General features: G+C 39.8%; 1 protein-coding gene across 1 annotated transcript in view; it reads right to left on the bottom strand.

Annotated features, from left to right (window-relative positions):
• Positions 1-22,620, bottom strand: part of LOC124805380 (F-box/WD repeat-containing protein 2-like) — a 129,284-nt gene that overhangs the window by 27,507 nt on the left and 79,157 nt on the right. Inside the window, exon 4 of the mRNA XM_047265937.1 lies at positions 18,961-19,789. Within this exon, the coding sequence (XP_047121893.1) occupies positions 18,961-19,789 (829 nt within the window). The remainder of the gene's footprint in view (positions 1-18,960; positions 19,790-22,620) is intronic.

Raw genomic sequence — 22,620 nt, forward strand, 5'->3', positions numbered from 1 at the left:
AGAGTATTAGGGTTCACACGCACAGTGTTGTTGTTAATTGTCATAGACTGAAGATTTGCTTTCCTTCCTCATCAAGCCAGATTCATTAAAGAAGGATTGAGGATAAGCACATAATTCAAACTGAAATATTTCTTCAAGTTTCTCATAATTCCTTACTGTGTTCACCATCTAATGTAAGAGAGTATTAGGGTTCACACGCACAGTGTTGTTGTTAATTGTCATAGACTGAAGATTTGCTTCCCTTCCTCATCAAGACAGATTCATTGAGGAAAGATGGAGGATAAGCACATAATTCAAATTCAAATATTTCTTTAAGTCTCTAATCACTCCTTACTGTGCACACCATCCAATGTAAGAGTGTGTTAGGGTTCACACATATAGTGTTGTTAATTGTCATAGGCTTGGTTATAGAGGCTACAGACTTGACAGCTAACTTTCTTTTCAAGTGCCTCTTATTGAATGTTTTGTTCTTAATATCTTTCAAGGCTAGTGTTCCAACTTCAAATGCTTTATCACAGTTCACATTTTCATCTGCTACAAACCCCTGTTGATAAGGAAGAGAGTTCAGTGTTTTAGAAAACAGATTGTGTTCCTCAAGCCAAGAAATAAAACTTTGCAAGTCCTTGCAATTTCTTTTCTGCTTTGCCTCTCGTAGTTCCACATGCTGCTCTGAAGAGACACTGCACACACCTGCAAGTTCTTCCATTGCTTCACACCCCCAAGAACAAGCAGGCATCGAGTTGATCCAAGTTGCAATGGTTGTCATTGTTATTCCTCTGCCTCTGGTCAATCCACCATCGCTACTCAAGGGTCTCATAAAACCCTGTTCAATGGTCATGTCACTCCAGACCAAAACTTTTCAGAACACTGGATAGTGAAAAAACAAGTAAAGAACAAATTGTTTTCTGGGCTCATTGAGTTGAGAAGTTCCAGCGAGTCTTGTAGGTACACGTGCAGATTTAGTGTAGTTTAACTGACTGGACACAAAGAGAATGAGAGAGCATTTGATGGACACAGTGAACGTGAAGAAGAAAGTCCCCATTCCTCTCAGCTCTAATAAACATTCGAACAAGGTCAATTATTTCTATGAAGTGAATCCACAGTTTTTGTGTTTGTCCTGATTCTTTCGAACATTGAAGTTGGTTTTCCAAAATTTCTACAAAGCTCTTCACTGCAGCTGATGGCATAATCTCTTCAGAAGATGCATTACCATGCTTGAAAGTTGAATAAAATTTCAGTTAATCTTTATCCACGCTAATGCCTCACTAGGTTTCAAAAATACTGTAATGAGTACCTCTTTGACTAGGAAGAGGGCACAAACGATCCTGAAGTAAGCTTTCCCATTCATTATTTGTTGAACAGTGTTTTTAGCATAGACAGTACTGTACAACTCCTCCAAGCCACTTCTTGCCATGATGAATTGAATTGCTGACAAAAAGGGCATTAACAAATGAAAGTCTTCTAGTTGAATGAAGAATGACTTCAATAGGCTGTCATCAGGTATTGCTGCTACTATTTCACGAGCTTTAGCGTAGAAAGGCTGGTCCCTTTTGTGGCAGCTTGAAGAAGAGCCATATAAATTGTTGATGGATTTGAAGGAGCCAAGTTGACAAATGGAAGAAGGACTACAGCAGAAGTCTGGAACTCTCTCATCGCATACAGCATTTCCATGCAGCCACTCCAACCAGCTATAGAGTCTTCTGTGCCTTCCAACCAGGTACCACTCAACCAAAATAAATTAAGCATTTGGCCATGTTCGTATGACAGTGGTTTTATTTTCAGGGAAGCCATTTTTGTAGCAATTATTTTGGAATATCCATATGTACTTGGGGCTCTGTTAGCTTGCAAATCAAGCAGGCCTCGTTTTGCAAGAGCATGTGGAGTAAAATTCTTTTGAGGTACATTATCCACTACCTGACGAGCAGTTTTAGGTGTTATGCAAGCAATTCCATCAATGACATGAAATGTGTAACGGCAATCCACAGAGTGGACATTGTAGTCTGCATTATGAAAAACAAATTGCATGTATCTATTCTCATTTCTTGTGTTCTCTTGGGAAGTGATGGAACTCTCATATTTTAAAACTTCCTTGTAAGGTACACAAACACCCAAATTGGACAGGATACTGATCAAGGCCTTTGAACCAAATTTTATGTGCAGTGAAACACACTTTCCAAGTTAGACAGGGGACAAAAATGATCTTGGATGTGCAGCATTTGTTATACTGTGACATACTGAAGTTTTTTTCCTTTCAGTAATTTATTTCATCCTTTGAATTTTCTCAGGTGTTTGTCTTTCAGAAGTAGGCTGTACAATTTCAGTTATCAAGACATTGAGCACTTCAAGTACATGTTCAGCTCCTGCTTTACAAATTTCTTCAATTATTGGAAACTGAGAATAGTCATAGCTTTTGGACTTGATCTCATGTTGAATCACAGCTGCTGCAATTTTGATCACTCTCAGTTCCTCCTGAGCTTCATTATCAGAGTTCCGATTTCTACGCCAGTTGCATCTGATAAAATATTAGTAGTTGCTCCAGAAAGACGTATCACACCTCTTTTCCCTGGTAAAACTGAAAAATTGAAGCTATTTCCATAGTGCAGGATAAGTTTCCTTTTCAAATGCATACCAGTATATGGCTTGACTTCAGGACTCAATTGACAGAAAATATTTTGTAATTCTTTAAAAGCGTACTGCCATTCAACATTTTCCTCCAAATAATCCCACAGCTTTTCAAAAGCATCTTCTCTTTTGGCATCAGCACTTGACCCACCTTTGGTTGTTACTGCTACTTTTTCAGGCACTGATCCTGGCTTCTGAAATGTCCAGTAACAATGTCAGTGGTATCACCCAACAGAAGTGACGAGGTCTATGACCTGAGAGAGCCTCACACTTACCTTATCTCCCCCCCCCCCCCCCCTTGTCATGCCTGTTATTTGCTTCCATTCAGATGCTTTCCACCGATTCAAGTTTCTGTACTAAACTTAAATTTTCTTGAGCTGGGTTCTTGCATTTAGAGATACTACACAGTTGCGACCACAAAGAAAACATAAGAATTAAAAACCAAATGATTCAGGGGAAATCTTTGCTGGAAGTTCCTTTTCTTGTTGAGGTGGCTTTGGATGTAGTATACACACCTGTCGACACTTACTATATACTTGAAGCGAGTCATTTTGCAGGAACTTGTCTTTAACACCATCTTTATGAGTTTCACTGCACTGAATTATTTTGACCACTGCCTTTCTAGTCAGAGTAATTGGTTCACCACCCGTGTTCTTACAAGGTTTCAACACACACTCTGCCATAATCCTCACATTTTCAAGTGATTATCGCATAGTTCACACAGTATTCTAGAGGCAAACAATAAAAAAGATGTCAGCAGAACTTTACTAGAAATAACACTCACAAACGCATTAAATGGGTCTCCCAATATGACTGAGGGTAAAGACAGTAGTTGAGAGAGTGTGTGAGGGGGAGGGGTGGGTGGCAGGTGCAGGATGCAGATGGTCAACTGGTCCCATACGCATGGCTTTGTACTGGCGGCTGCACTTGTACTAAACCAATTCTCATTCCCAGTATTTTTATGCTTCTAACCCTCTGTGGTGCTTCTTATCCTCTCTTGGGCTACAATACAATGGCACAATATTATTTTTTAATAAAATTGTTTAGTTATTTCTGTATAATTTCATTTTTCCAAAAAATCTAAAGAATATATATAAATTTCTATTTTTACGCCCTCCGTTAACTCTGGAACAGTTCAGTTTAGCAAGATCATCCACAGGATCATTTTTGTTTGCCATTTAATGTAGATTATTTTTGTATATGGCACTTTTCATGCTAAACCGCATAGTTTTCAAAATATTTAAGAAAAACTGATAAAAACTACTAATTTACAAACTTCTCCCCCCAAAACCCAATGCTTAAAATGGTGTAACTTTTTACCAAACAATATGTGGACTGTGTACAACAATTTGGAGTTGGAGGGTAACTTTTACTTTGGATGTTGAGGTTAGGCCATTTTTTTGGACTAATTGCACTATACTATTATTTATATTTTTTTCCAAAAAATCTAAAGAATATATATAAATTTCTATTTTTACGCCCTCCGTTAACTCTGGAACAGTTCAGTTTAGCAAGATCATCCACAGGATCATTTTTGTTTGCCATTTAATGTAGATTATTTTTGTCTATGGCACTTTTCATGCTAAACTGCATAGTTTTCAAAATATTTAAGAAAAACTGATAAAAACTACTAATTTACAAACTTCTCCCCCCAAAACCCAATGCTTAAAATGGTGTAACTTTTTACCAAACAATATGTGGACTGTGTACAACAATTTGGAGTTGGAGGGTAACTTTTACTTTGGATGTTGAGGTTAGGCCATTTTTTTGGACTAATTGCACTATACTATTATTTATATTTTTTTCCAAAAAATCTAAAGAATATATATAAATTTCTATTTTTACGCCCTCCGTTAACTCTGGAACAGTTCAGTTTAGCAAGATCATCCACAGGATCATTTTTGTTTGCCATTTAATGTAGATTATTTTTGTCTATGGCACTTTTCATGCTAAACTGCATAGTTTTCAAAATATTTAAGAAAAACTGATAAAAACTACTAATTTACAAACTTCTCCCCCCAAAACCCAATGCTTAAAATGGTGTAACTTTTTACCAAACAATATGTGGACTGTGTACAACAATTTGGAGTTGGAGGGTAACTTTTACTTTGGATGTTGAGGTTAGGCCATTTTTTTGGACTAATTGCACTATACTATTATTTATATTTTTATATATTATAACCACTGTCATTTTGACACAAAGTGTGTGCAGAATTTTGGTGTCTATTTTCATTTATCAGCTCTTTAGGTTTGAAAGTTCTTTACTGTTGCAAATACTTTAATTTTTTTGTCGTCACAAATGCCCCATCTTTATAAAAAGAAATTACTGCATATTTAACATTTTATTGTCAACTTTGTGGAAACACAATAAAAGATTTCTCGGTTACAACAATTCCTGTTTATTTTGGTCACAAATTATGGGTGACCTGTGCCTACTATCCCCTTCTCCCTTCAGCATTTCTGACTTTTTTCCCCTTCTTCAGGAGGTAATAACAAATCAAGAAGGTCAGGATTTTAACATTTCTTACGTACTTTTTTGCTATGTCAAAAAATATGACATAGTTTTTTTAGAGGCAGTTACCTGTAGTTTCATATTACATTAATAGCAGCATCATATTTCATCTAGTATCAATGAACTCGCTATCCGAATTTCTTCCCCAAATTTCCCTTACTGCTCTCTCATCCACATCTTTCCCTAGCTTCAGTTTGCATACCAAATAAATAAATCAGTTTGCAGTTTTATATATGTAATCACTCTATTGAACTGCCAATATCATTTTATTTTTGTCTTTTACTTCTTGTTTGCCCATCTTTTCCATGTGGTCTCTCTCTGCTGTCTTCTTTCCCACTACATCATTTTTCTTTCTCTCTTTTAGTGGTGTAATGCTTTATTTAGCTGCAACAGGCAGAAGATGTGGTTTGTTGGTGCTGCAAGTTTTTCTAGATTTTGACTGAAATAAACTCAAGTTGCAGTGTTTTGCTTCAGCATGCCACTGTAGAAATTGGCACAGAAACAGCAAAATAAAAAATCCATGCAATTTGCATGTTTATTTGTATGTAAAAGCTGATTTTGGAATTTTCCCTTCTGTGGTTCATGGTGTGGGTTCCTGTAGTCGTGTCCTAGTTCATGAACCACGGGCAAAGTATGAGTGGCCAAGTAAATGGTCCCGACAGTCGGGATACCAGTTACTTTGGAATAAGGCTGGGCATCTCGGACATATTCTGAGGCGTGGTCACCTTTGTGCTCATACGGCAAAGACTACCAAATGCACCGGTTAGTCCCTCCACCGTTAGGGGTAAAACCCAATGGGACTCGGGGCAAGTAAGGCTAGCAACCTGCTTCCCTGGTACTTTAAATATGATGCTGGCAACAATCAGAGCAAAATGCCTCGGACCTTTGGAGGTGACGGAGTCCCACCTCTAACTGACAAACCAGGGACTCTTAAAATACGACTTGGCAAACAAATGGTAATGAGATGGGGAGCTATTAATATCAATGGGGGCTACTCTGGGAAGAAGGTAGAGCTGGCAGAGGCTGCAAGTAAGATGAGGCTGGACGTTTTAGCTGTTAGTGACATTCGGGTAAGGGGTGAGAAAGAAGAGCAAGTGGGAGAATACAAGGTCTACCTGTCAGGAGTCAAAGCAGGAATAGCACAATGGGGTGTATGGCTTTATATCAGGAAAGAAATGGAACCCAGTGTAGTTGCAATAAGGTATGTAAACGAACGACTGATGTGGATAGATTTGACAGTGCCTAGCAAGAAAATTAGGATTGTGTCAGTATATTCGCATTGTGAAGGGACAGATCAAGATAAGATGGATAGTTTTTATGAGGCACTCAGTGATGTAGTTGTTAGAGTAAAGGACAAGGACAGTGTTCTGCTCATGAGTGATTTTAATGCCAGGATTGGAAATCGAACAGAAGGGTATGAAAAGGTTATGGGTAAATTTGGAGAGGATATGGAGGCCAACAGGAACGGGAAACAACTCTTGGATTTCTGCGCCAGTATGGGCTTAGTAATCACAAACTCCTTTTTTAAACATAAGAACATTCACCAGTATACTTGGGAAGGCAGGGGAACCAGATCTGTCATTGACTATACAATAACAGATCAGGAATTCAGGAAGGCTGTGAGGGACACACGTGTATTCAGGGGATTCTTTGATGACACTGATCATTATTTAATCTGCAGTGAAATTGGGATTGTGAGGCCGAAGGTGCAGGAGGTCAGGTCTGAATGTAGGAGGATAAGAGTGGAGAAACTTCAGGATAAGGAAATCAAGCACAAGTACATAACAGCGATCTCAGAAAGGTACCAGTTAGTTGAATGTAGTCAATTACAGTCATTGGAAAAGGAATGGACTAGGTACAGGGACACAGTACTAGAAGTGGCTAAAGAATGTCTTGGGACAGTAGTGTGTAAAAGTAGGATGAAGCAAACAGCTTGGTGGAATGACACAGTCAAGGCAGCCTGTAAAAGGAAAAAGAAGGCGTATCAAAAATGGCTACATACTAGAACTCAGGTAGACAGAGAAAGTTATGTTGAAGAAAGAAACAAAGCCAAACAGATAATTACAGCATCCAAGAAGAAATCTTGGGAAGACTTTGGAAACAGGTTGGAGACTATGGCTCAAGCTGCTGGAAAACCATTCTGGAGTGTAATTAGCAGTCTTCGAAAGGGAGGTAAGAAGGAAATGACAAGTATTTTGGACAGGTCAGGAAAACTGCTGGTGAATCCTGTGGATGCCTTGGGCAGATGGAGGGAATATTTTGAAGAGTTGCTCAATGTAGGTGAAAATACAATCAGTAATGTTTCAGATTTCGAGGTAGAATGGGATAGGAATGATGATGGAAATAGGGTCACACTTGAGGAAGTGGAGAAAATGGTCAATAGATTGCAGTGCAATAAAGCAGCTGGGGTGGATGAAATTAAGTCGGAACTCATCAAATACAGTGGAATGTCAGGTCTTAAATGGCTACACAGGATAATTGAAATGGCATAGGAGTCGGGACAGGTTCCATCAGACTGGACTAAAGCAGTAATCACACCAATCTTTAAACATGGAAACAGAAAAGATTGTAACAACTACAGAGGTATCTCTTTAATCAGTGTTGTGGGTAAAATCTTCTCAGGTATTGTTGAAAGGAAAGTGCGAGTATTAGTTGAGGACAAATTGGATGAAAATCAGTGTGGGTTTAGGCCTCTTTAGAGGTTGTCAGGGCCAGATCTTTAGCTTACGGCAAATGATGGAGAAGTGTTATGAGTGGAACAGGGAATTGTATCTATGCTTTATAGATCTAGAAAAGGCATATGACCGGGTTCCTTGGAGGAAGTTATTGTCTGTTCTACGAGATTATGGAATAGGAGGCAAACTTTTGCAAGCAATTAAAGGTCTTTACATGGATAGTCAGGCAGCAGTTAGAGTTGATGGTAAATTGAGTTCATGGTTCAGAGTAGTTTCAGGGGTAAGACAAGGCTGCAACCTGTCTCCACTGTTGTTCATATTATTTATGGATCATATGTTGAAAACAATAGACTGGCTGGATGAGATTAAGATATGTGAACACAAAATAAGCAGTCTTGCATATGCGGATGACTTAGTTGTGATGGCAGATTCGATTGAAAGTTTGCAAAGTAATATTTCAGAGCTAGATCAGAAATGTAAGGACTATGGTATGAAGATTAGCATCTCCAAAACGAAAGTATTGTTAGTGGGAAGGAAATATAAACGGATTGAGTGCCAAATAGGAGGAACAAAGTTAGAACAGGTGGATGGTTTCAAGTACTTAGGATGCATATTCTCACAGGATGGCAACATAGTGAAAGAACTGGAAGCGAGGTGTAGCAAAGCTAATGGCAGTGAGCGCTCAGCTACGATCTACTCTCTTCTGCAAGAAGGAAGTCAGTACCAAGACTAAGTTATCTGTGCACCGTTCAATCTTTCAACCAACTTTGTTGAATGGGAGCGAAAGCTGGGTGGATTCAGGTTACCTTATCAACAAGGTTGAGGTTACGGATATGAAAGTAGCTAGGATGATTGCAGGTACTAGTAGATGGGAACAATGGCAGGAGGGTGTCCACAATGAGGAAATCAAAGAAAAACTGGGAATGAACTCTATAGATGTAGCAGTCAGGGCAAACAGGCTTAGATGGTGGGTCATGTTACACGCATGAGAGAAGCAAGGTTACCCAAGAGACTCATGGGTTCAGCAGTAGAGGGTAGGAGGAGTCGGGGGAGACCAAGGAGAAGGTACCTGCATTCGGTTCAGAATGATTTTGAAGTAATAGGTTTAACGTCAGAAGAGGCACCAATGTTAGCACTGAATAGGGGATCATGGAGCAATTTTATAAGGGGGCTATGCTCCAGACTGAACGCTGAAAGGCATAACCAGTCTTAAATGATGATGATGATGATGATGATGATGATGAGATTGCATGTGCAAGATTCGTGTGCCAATTTGGAATTCTAGATTCACATTTTTTACCGTTCGTATCGCTTCTGCATAATCTTTCAATGAATGCATCCACACTCATTTGTATTGTGATATATTGTGCAATTTTGATCATTTGTAAATGCCACAATAAACACCTACTGTTATAGTCAATTGCAGGCTTAAACTTATTCATGCTCTTTTAAAATTTTTGAGAAAAGTAGGCCAATCCTCATTCAAATAATCATTCTCTAATTTCATTATACAATTACATGAGAATAGGTTATTTCTGAGAATCTTTGAATGCTTACAAAGCTTTATTTTTGTAAGTTACCACTACAAGTGTTTCTGGATAACTTATTCCATAGAAGATCAGCATTTGTGATTCACAGTTACTGCCAAAGAATAGATCACCCCAAATTTCATTGTATATCAATGCAACACTAAATGTGCATTTTCGAGAATTTTCGGAGGTTACCGCTTCCCTGTGCAAAATCTAATTTACAGTAAATTGGCATTTGTGATTTAGTTACAGTAGCAGATACTCTATCATACTGTGTTATCCACATTTATCGTAAATTAACTGTATTTTAAAGATTGCTAATAACTACAACTAACCTCGAAAAGCTTTAGGAAATAAGTAATTTTTACCAGAGGTTTTTCTGCTGCTTTAACAGAAATCTTGTTTTGTGTATATGCTTCAATTCTTATGGGGAATTAGCATTTTTTTTAGCTCAGGAGATATAAAAGATAATCAGCAGGCTTAGTTTAAAGTAATTTGTTCACTGTCCGGTAATACATTGCACCAGCTGAAATGCAACCACACTGTGAATGCTGTTCTTGAAAAGAGAATGAGTTGGTTGATGTTCGTAACCAGCTGAAAATTGCCCTGACTAGTGCCAAATGATTGGTAGTTGCTGTGAATCAGTGTTTGGAAGAGCTCCCGACAGTCATGGACCTGTGGTACCAGTACCAAAGGTACCACAGGTACTATTCTCTTCTGTGGACCCTGTCTCCTCTGCAGAAAGTACGGGATCTGTCATTATTCACCCACTTCATTGGAAGTGGTGCTTCAATGGTAGATACAGGCATCCTGTACAGAGTGTATAGGTATCCGAGAGGACTCACGGTGTTGTATTAATGCCCCCAACCAACAGGTTTGAGGTGTCGTCTTTCACTGAAACTGAGCCAATGGGACTCACTTCACTTATTTGGGGAAACCTGATTTGTCCAGAGTCAAGAGGAGGCAAACACAAAAAGGTAGGGGTCTATTAATCATCGGCAGTTCAAATGTAAAGCAAATAATGGCACCCTTATGGAAATGGCAGCAAGGCAAAGGAAAGGACACCATGTGTATTCAGTGTGTATCCTTGGAGGCCACATTTAACATGTTGAACAGGCTAGTCCAGCAGCTATTGAGGGAACAGGGTGCAAACAACTGCAGATTGTGTGGGATAGTAGAGCAGGTGTGGATGGCTGTAAAGTGTTGCTTGTGGGAGCCTACAGGCATAAGTTAGAGAAAGGGTAGAGCAGCTAGGTGCAGGCGGGAGATTAAACAGAGGGTGAGGGAAGGGGGCAGCGGAAAAGGAGGGAAGCAGAACAGAAGTTAAAAGACTGTGGGTCCATAGGTGGAATAGAATGCTGCGTAGTGATGAAGTAGAAAAAGGGAAGAGGATAGGTGGGTGTAGGAGAGTGACTAACGAAGGCTGAGGCCAGGAGGGTTATGGGAATGTAGCATATGTTGAAGGGAGAGTTCCCACCTAGACACTTCAGAAAAGCTGGTGTTGGGACCCAGATGGCACAAGCTGTGAAGCAGTCATTGTAATGAAGAATGATGTGTTGGACAACATGCTCAGCAGCTGGGTGGTTCAGCTGTTTCTTGGTCACATTTGTCAATGACCATTCATGTAGACACACAGCTTGTTGGTTGTCATGCCAATGCAGAACACAGCTTAGCTTGTATATCACCTGACTGGTTTCGCAGGTAGCTCTGCCTTTAATGGTGTTGGTGATGTTTGTGACTGAACTGGAGTAAGCCGTGGTGAGAGGACGTATGGGGCAGGTCTTGCATCTAGGTTTGTTACAGGGTCATGAGCCATGAGGCATGGGGTTGGGAGCAGGGGTTGAGTAGGAATGAAGGGGGATATCACTCAGGCACTGCAGGTGGCAAAATACTACTGCGGGTGGGGTGGGAAGGTCTCTGGGTAGCACATTCCTCATCTCAAGGCACGACAATAGGTAGTTGTACATCCTGGTGAAGACTGTAATTCAATCCTTGGTGACACTGAGGTACGAGGGGAATGCTGCTCTGTTACTGGACAGTGTGACTTTGGAAGGTGGTGGGTGACTGGAGAGAAGGCATGAGAGATCTATATCTGCACAATGAATGTAACTCCATCTTCTGGTGGAGTATGGGACTATAGCTGCTCGATGTTCAATAAAAACAATACCAATTGCCATTCTATAGGTTTATTTCTAAGCAACCAGTTTCGACGTTACACTACGTCATCTTCAGGCCAAAACTGCTCCAATCCAGTAACCTTCATGTTACAAATATTGCAGTGCCTTTAACTGGTCTCATAATACTACTGACTGTTGCTCAATAAGCATGTATGCCCATAATAGCTATTACAAGACCAGTTAAAGGCACTGCTATATTTGTAACACAAAGGTTACTGGATTCGAGCAGTTTTGGTCTGAAGATGACGTAGTGTAACGTCGAAACTGGTTGCCTAGAAATAAACCTATATAACGGCGAGTGGTATTGTTTTTATTGAATTTCTGCACAAGATTGGGAGGATAATTACAGTCTGTGAAAGCCTCAGTGACCTCTTGGTATATTTGGAGAGGGACTGCTCATCATTACAGATGCAACATCCATGGGTGGCTAGGCTGTATTGAAGGGATTTCTTCGTATGAAATGGGTGGCACCTGTAGAAGTGGTGGTATTGTGGGCAGTTAGTAGGTTTGATATGGACAGATATGGCCATTTTGAGGTGGAGATCAACATCGAGGAAGGCCGCTTGTTGGGTTGCCATTATATAGGTGAAGCAAGTGGGGGAGAAGGGGTGTGGACAGGGTGTCCTCAACCTTGATCAAGATCAAAAAGATGTCACAACGAATCTCAACCAGGTGAGGGGTTTGAGATTCTGGTTGGTTAGCAAGAATTCGTCTAGATGCCCAAGGAACAGGTTGGCATAGGATGGTGCCATGCTGGTGCCCACTGGCACACCCCAGGTTTGTTTGAAGGTGATGCTTCAAAGGAGAAGCAATTGTGGGTGACATTATAGTTGTTCATGGTGACCAGAAAGGAGGTTGTAGGGATGAAATCCATTGGGCATTTGGAAAGGTATTGTTCAACAGCTCCAAGGCCATGGGTATTTGGGATGTTAGTGTAAAAGGAGGTAGCATCAATAGTGACAAGCAGGGCACCATCTTGCAAAGGAACAGGAAACGTGGAAAGTCAGTGGAGGAAATGGTTGGTGTCTTTTATGTAGAAAGGTAGATTGTGGATAATATGCTGAAAGTGTTGGTCTGTAAGAGCAGAGATTCTCTAAGTGGTGAAACAATGAACAGTCACAAAGAGGCATCCTGGGTGGTTCACTTTACGGACTTCCTAAGAAAACAAGTAGAAGGTACGTTTGCAGAGAGTAGTAGGTCCCCCTGTGACTCAGTACCACATGGGATTGAAGCAAATGAATCACATTCTCCATCAGGCTTTTGACTACCTCTCGTTGTGCCCTGAAATGAGAAATGATATCCAGTACCCTTCCCACCCCACCCACAGTTGTATTCTGCCACCCAATAAACCTACACAATACCCTTATTCACCCCTACTCAACCTCTGCTTCCAATCTCTGGCTCATGATTTGTATCCCTGTAATGGACCTAGATGCAAGACTTGTCCCATACATCCACTCACCAGCACTTACTCCAGTCTGGTCACAAGCGTCAGCTAATCCATCAAAGGCAGAGCTATCTGTAGAACCAGTCATGTGATCTACAAGCTAAGCTGCAACCATGATGCTGCATTCTACATGGGCATGACAACCAACAAGCTGTTTGTCTGCATGCAAGGCCACTGACAAACTGTGGCAATGAAATAGCTGGACCACCCAGCCGCAGAGAATGCTTCCCAACACAAAGTTTTCATTTCAATGACTGCTTCACAGCCTGTGCCATCTGTGTGTGTATGGTGTCTTATTCAGAAGATGGCCTTTTGGATGAAAATTTACTTCTTCAGCATCTTTTTGCTGTGCCTGCCTGTGACTCAACATCTCCACTATATGATATATGTGCAATATCTCGATGAAGAACTTGAAACTTTCAGCACAGGGCAGAACATGTAGAGGAACTAAGGCTCAAGTTTAAAAGAATAGTTGGCCATGTACTGGATAGAATGTCTGCAGTAGAACAGTTCACAATGGAAGGGACCCTCCATGGTATACAGTTACTGTAAAGAAACATCTTAAGAAATAGAGACTACTGCATAATAAGTGTAAACAAAGCACAGGACTATTGATAGAGATATGCTGAATGAAACACATTTCGCTGTCAAGAGGGCAATGCATGAAGCCTTCAGTGACAATTGTAGCAGAATACTGTCAAGTGATCTTTCACAAAACCAAAAGAATACTGGTTGTATGTAAAGGCTGTTAGTGACACCAAAGTTAGTGTCCAGTCCCAAGCGAATGAGATGGGAACTGAAATTGTGGGTAGCAAGGCAAAGGCTGAAATGCTTAACTCTGTTTTCAAATGTTCCTTTACAAAAGAAACCCCAGGAAATCAGTATTAATGTCAGTGGTGTTGATAACAGATGAAATCATTAAAACTGAGCAAAGCTCGAGGGCCCGATGGACTCTCTATCAGATTCTAAATTGAATATGCAGCTGTCTTAGCCCCTTTTCTAACTGAAACCTATCATACATCCATCAAACAGAAAACCATGCACAACAGTTGGAAGGGAGCACAGGTAACACCCGTCTACAAGAGGGGTAGTAGAACTGTTCCACAAAACTACCATTCAACATCTTTGACACTGATTTGTTGTAGAATCTTAGAATATATTCCAAGCTAAAGCATAATGAGGTATCTTGACTTCCTCCCTGCCAACCGACAAGGATTCCAAAAACATCAATCACATTAATCCCGACTTGCACTCTTCTCACATGAAGTATTGAAAGCTTTGCATCAAGGCAGTCTGGTAGATGCAGTATTCCTTGATTTCCAAAAAGCATTTGATTCAGTACCACGCCTACACTTATTGTCAAAAGTTCGATTATATGGGGTATCAAATGAAATTTGTTACTGGATTAAGGACATTTTGATAGAGTCAAACAATGGAAAATCCAGCATGAAACGTAACAATGTAATGAAAAGGATAGTTGCTACTCACCAGAGCTGCTCAGGGGAGCCGTTTGAGTCACAGAAAGGCACAACAAAAAGACTGTCACACAATTAGCTTTTGGCCAACAAGGCCTGACCACACAGTCTCTGGCTGCTGGAGCCAGACCAGTCTGGCTCCAGCTGCCAGAAACTGTGGCCACGTGTGTGTGAGTTGCATTTGTGTGAGTGTGGGCATGTATGTATGTTGTCTAATTTTGACAAAGGCCTTGTTGGCTGAAAGTTATCTGTGTGACGATCTATTTTTTGTTGCGACGTTCTGAAACTCAGCATCTCCACTATATGGTGAGTAGCAACTATCTTTTCAATTATATTGGGTCTTTCAGTAGGGAGGACATAACATGTTATCTTGGATGGAGACTCTTCATCAGATGTAGAAGTAACTTAAAGTGTGCCCCAAGGAAGTGTGTTGGGACCCTTACTGTTCATGTTGTACATTAATGACCTTGGAGACAATATTTATAGTAACCTCAGAGTTCTTGCAGATGATGCATTTATCTATAATGAAGTACTGTCCAAAAGAAGCTACATAAATATTTTGTCAGAGCTTGATAAAATTTCAAAGTCATGCAAAGACTGGCAACTTGCTTTATATGTTCAGAAAAACAAATGAGTTATAGTTGGATCTGCCAATTTATACAAATCATCCAAAGACCTTTGCAGGGATATGAGGTGGAACAATCACATAGGCTCAGTTGTGGGTAAACCAAGTGGCAGACTTTGGTTTATTGATAGAATACTGAGGAAGTGCAATCAGTCAACAAAAGTGATTGGTTACAAATCACTCATGCAACCCATTCTAGAGTACTGCTCACGTGTGTGGTACCAAATATGACTAACAAGTGATATTTAACATATACAGAGAAAGGAGGAGATTAGTGTTTAACGTCCCATCAACAACGAGGTCATTAGAGACGGAGCGCAAGCTTGGCTGAGGGAAGGATGGGGAAGGAAATCGGCCATGCCCTTTCAAAGGAACCATCCCGGCATTTGCCTGAAGCAATTTAGGGAAATCATGGAAAACCTAAATCAGGATGGCCGGAGACGGGATTGAACCGTCGTCCTCCTGAATGCGAGTCCAGTGTGCTAACCACTGCGCCACCTCACTTGGTTATACAGAGAAAAGCAGCATGTATGGTCACAGGTTTGTTTGACCGATGGGAGAATGTTACAGTGATGCTGAAGAAATTGAACTAGCAGACTCCTGAAAATAGACGTAAAAGGTCCTAAGAAACTCTACTAACAAAGTTCCAGGAACCAGTTTTAAATGATGGCTCTAGGAACATGCTACAATCCCCTACATATCGCTCACATAGGGATCAAGAGGACAAGATTAGAATAATTACAGCATGCACAGAGCATTCAAACAATCATTACTGCTGTGCTCCATATATGAATGAAAAGGGAAGAAATCATAATTACTATAGTTCAATTCTTTTATCTTGGCGGCTCGCGCATGCCCGCCCAAACGCAGGAGATTGCTGCGTTGCCAGTTGCACACGACGCACGCGCCAATAGAAGCAGCGCCATAGTATAGCATAGCTCACAAGCTTACGTTTAGGGGGGAGCGCGCAGTTCATGAAGTAAAGCCACCACGGCCGCAGTAACCCTTTCGCTGCTACAAAGACGTGCTCCCTGCATTCCGCACTGTGCACGATTTTGTCACTGCACTGCTCGCCTGTGCAGACACATGGTGTTCCGACTGCTTTGACACTCTTATCAATCGATTCCACAAAAACTATTTGGCCCAAAAATTAGATTTTTACACATCTTCTTGACTGATACCTTCCCCCCATAAATGACTTAACTTTGTTTCGATGTTCAACGCAGTTATTATGTAGCATTAAATATAGTAAACCATTGCACGAAATTTTGAAGAGTTTGCAGAGGTAAAATTCCATAGAGTATACTTTCCGTATGGTCAATTTTAGTTGCCACAAAGTTGAGAATGAAATGTGGACAAGATACCTAAATTTCATATAAAATTTATTGTATAACAATAGCTCATTTAAGTACCACATAGGTGTCGTATGTAATATTGAGAAATATTCCGTCTTTCGCGACTGTAACAAAAGTTTTATTTACACTGACCACATTTGGCTTTATTTTAAAGCACTTCAATCAATCAAAAGGAAGTAGACAAAATACATTAAACAAAACTGTGGACTTACAAAAACATTAGGACTTGAATATGCCGCCTATCAGTGAAGTGCTCTGAGCTATGTCAAATATAATTTTTGTGTGTGGCACACACAAACATCATTTATTTGCTAAAACACTGATCTGCCAACACAAACGTTGAATATTGTGTTACCGCAGCACAAAACTACGAAAGGTGACTTGGCAATGGAGGAGACAAAATACTGTCCACTGAAGATGCATCAAAAGAGAGAAACGCGTTTGGTCTAAATAAGCCCCTTATTATAGTTGCAGAAGAGGAATATATTTCAGTACCATTGGTAAAACTGCGACTGTGAAACAAAAACAAGAAAGAGAACATGAGTACCATTGTGTATGTGCCATACCTTTCCTCGATTGAAGTGCTTTAAACTAAAGCCAAACGCGTCCGGTGTAAATAATACTTTCTATTACAGTCGCGAAAGACGGAATATTTCTCAATCTTACATACGACACCTATGTCGTACTTAAATTAAATGAGATATTGTTATACAGTAAATTTTATATGAAATTTAGGTATCTTGTCCACATTTCATTCTCAACATTGTGGCAACTAAAATCGACCATACGTAAAGTATACGCTATGGACTTCTACCTCTGCAAGCTCTTCAAAATTTCGTGCAATGGTTTACTACATTTAATGCTGCATAATAACTACTTTGAACATCGAAACAAAATTAAGTCATTTATGGGGGGAAGGTATCAGTCAAGAAGACATGTAAAAATCAAATTTTTGGGCCAAATAGTTTTTGTGAAATCGAATGATAAGTGTATCAAAGCAGTGGGAACACCATGTGTCTGCACAGGCGAGCAGTGCAGTGATGACAAAATCGCGCACAGCGCGGAATGCGGCGAGCGCATGTCTGCAGCAGCGAAAGGGTTAATGAAGAGACAAAGCACTAGAAATTTCAAAAAATTGCATTCAGACGAATATAATTCGTGAAGTAAGGCACTTCGATATTGTTTTTAAATAATGAAAATATTAAGCACCGTACAAGGTTTGAACTCATAACCTTTCGCGTAGCAGCCCAACACCTTAGCCGTTACGCTAACGCACCACATCTGACTATTTGATGCCATGAGGACTATAACACGCCACACAAAATACTGACAAGCACTGTTGGTATGACTATGAATTACTTACGTTTCGTCGAAGTACAATAGGAAATAAACAATTACCGCTGTTCTTTCTTGCGAAAAAGCGGTTCGTGAGAGTGATACAAACACCTTTCCTTGCTATCGCCTGAATTAGGAGTCTTATTGCTTGTTTGGTTTAATTAATTAATAGAATATGAAGCAATTGGTACAAAGAATGCTTTTTCCAAACTTTCTATAAAAGAATGTCTGCTATCAAGACATTGCTTTTGTTCTATTACTTTATTTATGACTGAACGTTTCTAAAACTGAAGACACTCGTCCATGCTCTGCACTGCAGTCGAGATGTGGCAACGTCGTTCTCTGTTCATTGGCTGACTGTGTTTTGTGACGTCAGATGCGCAGAACAAACCTAAACTGGGCCGCCAACATAAATGACGCGCACTTTAGTACAATGGGATGTAACCTCTGCCATTCACTTCACAGTGGTTTGCGGAGTATGGATGTAGATGCAAATATAGATTTTTACGGACATGTGTAGCTTATTCATTACGGAATGCACTTTTAAATGTACCTGTGTGACACTCAATGCCTCATCTATGTGGTGAGTAGCAATCTATCCTGACCCACATTGTCATTATACATTGTTTCATATTACCTAACCCACTTTCAGGCACATTGTTCCTAACATTTTCGTATTTTAACTTTTTCGGTGTACTGACAACTGATAGAGTTATCTGAAAACAGTTAAATTGCTTAGCATGAAGTAATGGATAAAAACAGCAGCTTGCTAGGAGATGAAAATGAGTAACTCTGTTTCAAATAGTTTCACTCTCTCCCCTTCACCTAGCTTGCTGATGCTGATTTGCTTCTGTTCCATAAGTCCTCCATGTCGACACTTCACCAGCTACTGCCTGCCATACTCTTCACCCCAGTCATCCACTCCTCTTCCTTTACACAGCACCCCAGTCTCACTATCAAGATTTCTGACAACTCTTTCTTGTTGATTATGAACACAGATGGTACATAATCATAGAAGACAATATTTTGTTATCCAGTCACACTTTAAATTCTATGAAGAATAAATTATGCATTAATTACATGAACTATCAAGTCATTTCAATGTAACACATGCATTGTAAGTAAATGAAGGTATAAATGATAAACTCAACAGTGATAATTAGTAGTTTTCTTAAAATTATAAATAAACATACTGTGCTGTAATTTACCTGGAATGTGGCACAATAGTTCCTCCCACTACTTCACCTGTACTTATTTCCACTATAAGGAGATTGGACATGAAATTGTCACAGTGTGGTAGCAGCAAAACAGCAAACCTGTCACCAACTGCTAAAAGTTTCCGAACTTTGTAAAAGGAACGTATTCTCTTGGTGCATTGCTGCTTCTCTAAATTTTCAAACACAATTTCAGCATTTCCAGGTTCATCACTTCGTGCCAATGTTTGGTTTATATACACAACATTTCCTCCTTGAACAAAACATCCTGGGGTTTGGAAATTGTGGACAGCATTCAAGGGATATTGCACAACACCATCTTCTAATGAATTCACATCACCGTAAGGGCAACAATCAAAATATGCACACCATGAAAATATTTTAATTTGGTCTCTTGTTTTTATAAGCAAGGAATTTTTGTCTTTAGATAAAGTTTTTGGATTCGATCCTTTGTATACTGGCAAAAGTGTGACCTGAATAATCCAGCGACTTTGTTCCACTATAGTTCTCACTAACTGCCCGGTGCTAATACACCACAATTTGGCAGTATAGTCTGTAGCACCACTAACCAACAAGTCAATTTCTGCACTTAAGCTGACACTAATTACCACACCAGTATGACCACGGTATTCGAGCCTCGAGGCTGGTCTGCATTCGTGATCTCTGTAGTTTAATGACCACGTTGTAATGTGCCCTGAGCTGTGACCACACGCCAAAATGTCACCAATATCTATCTTCAGGCATGAGACACGGTACGGTACAGTAAATATGCTTATCAGTTCATAATCCTTAGTACTCCAGACACCAACTTGATCATCAGAACCTGCAAATTAAAGTAAATCAGTCCATCATAATTACATTTCTAACATCAACATCATGTATATTTAGGAGCTACTCGCAAGCACAAAATCTTTCAAAGACAAAAGTGTGCCATAAATAGGATTATAAAACAATATGCAATCAGGTTAAAAAAAAGTGCAGTTAATCCAGCAACAAAACAAACAACTATAAGTGTGAAACTGACATTTAAAAAAAATTGTCATTAGTAATACTACTCTGCATAAATCTGCAAAATTATAAGAAAATTATGAAATCAGGTAAACAGAAAGAAAGACTGTGAAGAAGATACCAGCAAATATAACAGTAGAAACATTTAAGACTTAACAGAAGTATATAAAACATACAGAAAAGAATGTAAACCATTTTGAAAAACTGGGACGGTAAACTTAACTGCCTTAGGAAAATGCATGAAGATCTAAAAGAAATTTACAAAAATAAGCAAGAAATCAAAGGCAGGACAAAACATAAAAACAATACTAAGTATTGGGAAAACAAAACGGTTACAAGAAGGCAAAGAATATAATGGACATCAGAAAAAAATGAACAGATTAAGGAATATTGGAGAAAGTGCAAAGCCTGCTTAGCAACTTACAAATGGCCCTTAACTGGCCCGTGATGAAATAACAATAATAATAATAATAACAAGAGTTGTTTAATGAGAGAGCAAACCAGGTGTAGCTATGAATGTGTCTTCCAATTCCTTCACTCCATCCAAAGCTCTTGCTTCATTATACTTTTCACACTTGTTTATTTACATTCAACGTTTTCGAGAATATGTTTCCCTCGTACACTGAGGCATCACCCACCAGGGGAGGCTTACTGGACGAGATGAGAAGGAAAGACTGATTGTTGGTGCCTACCTGGGAACTTGAAGGTTGAAGATAGGGAAATAAGGCAGAACACAGATTACAGAAAAACATTGTGAAAGGAAGGAGTCAATAAGAGCGGAAAACTATGTGCATCATACATGCTAGACAGATGAGAGGTCAGGGAAAAATAGAGAGCTTATAAAATAAAAATACAGAAAAATAGAAGGGAGCAAAACACAAAGCGATACTTATTGAAAAGAAATGCTGAGACCAAGGCATCAAAAATCAGTCTTTTCATCCCATCCAGTAAGTCTCCCCTGACACAGATTCTTGGCAATTTTTCCATAACTTGTCCCATCTGTCCTTTTCCTTCATCCCTTCTGCCAGAAGGGGTCACTGCCTCTGAAACCATGCAGGCTTCAACATCTTTTACATATTTTTTCATGCTGTCATTTAGTGAGTAGATTACTTGTTCATCCATATTATATTTTCAAACCTTGATATAAGTAAAATCTTAGCCATTCATGTTATATTTTCAAACTCTGATTATTTTTGTTGATATACGTAATACCTTTATAAGTTTGGCGAATTCGGTTTGCGAAGAATCCTACGCCTCACTATGGTAGTGATAGTCATGGCAGCTGCCCTCCCCTAGCCTGCGTTGGGTAATGCTCACTTCTACATGCCATTACATCTTAAATGTAACACCATACACTAACAACCTATACCCACTGCTCACCTATGTAAAACTGCACGGAATGCTGCTTCCTGTGCTATCATGGAAGTGTTCTCTTTTAAAATTCCATTACTATTACTTTTTCTCGATTTGCTTGCTGTTCTTGAAGTCATACATCTACATCTATATCTATACTCTGAAAACCACTCTGAGGTGCATGGCAGAGGGTACATCCCATTGTACCAGTTATTAGGGTTCCTTTCTCTTCCATTCACAGATGGAGAGCAGGAAGAATGATTGTCTGAATGGCTCTGTGCATACAGTAATTATTCTAATCTTACCCTCACAACCCCCATGTCAACAATATGTAGGGGTTTGTAGTACATTCCTAGAGTAATAATTTAAAGCTGGTTCTTGAAACTTCGTAAACAGACTTTCTCAGGAAAGCTTATGTCTGTCTTCAAGAGTCTGCCAGTTCAGTTCTATGACACTCTCCCACAGATTAAACAAACCTGTTACCATTTGGGCTGCCCTTCTCTGGCTGGCTGGCTGATTTGTGGAAGGTGACTAAACAGTGAGGTCATCAATCCCATCGGATTAGGGAAGAATGGGGAACTATGTCGGCTGTGTCCTTTCAAAGGAACCATCCCGTCATTTGCCTGAAACAATTTAGAGAAATCACAGAAAACCTAAATCAGGATGGTCGGATGCGGGTTTGAACCGTCATCCTCTGGAATTCGAATCCAGTGTGCAGACCACTGTGCCACCTCGCTCAGTGCACTATATGTTCAATATCCCCTGTTAGTGCAATTTGGTATGGATTCTGCACTCTTGTGCAATATACTAGGGTGGGTCACTTGAGTAATTTGTAAGCAATCTCGTTTGTAGACTGCCCCAATATTCTGCCAATAAACTGAAGTCTACCACTTGCTTGACCCACAACTAAACCCCAAAGCTAGTGCACACAGAGATTTTCCATGCCATATCCACAACACATGCTCTTCATCCTCCAACCAACCCCAAAAATCTACTGCAAAGGAGCGAACCCCCCTCACCCTCACCCTCCCTCTTCCCCTTCCCCTTCCCCTCTTTACTGAACATCATCATAGACTGAAATAAATGAACCTTCACTAGAGTTTTGACCTCTTTTATCATTGAACCCAGAAATGAGAAACATCATGCCCATAATTGTTCCTGCCTGTGCCAAAGAGCTATTTGGCTGTCCACTCAATCTGTGCAATATTCTGTAGTTCCGTCTGATGCAATACCAATTCCCTACCATGTGCCACATGTTCCTGTGGAAAACCCAGGAAATATTTAATTATAGTA

Source organism: Schistocerca piceifrons, chromosome 7 (genome assembly GCF_021461385.2).
Source record: "Schistocerca piceifrons isolate TAMUIC-IGC-003096 chromosome 7, iqSchPice1.1, whole genome shotgun sequence".
Taxonomy (NCBI): domain Eukaryota; kingdom Metazoa; phylum Arthropoda; class Insecta; order Orthoptera; family Acrididae; genus Schistocerca; species Schistocerca piceifrons.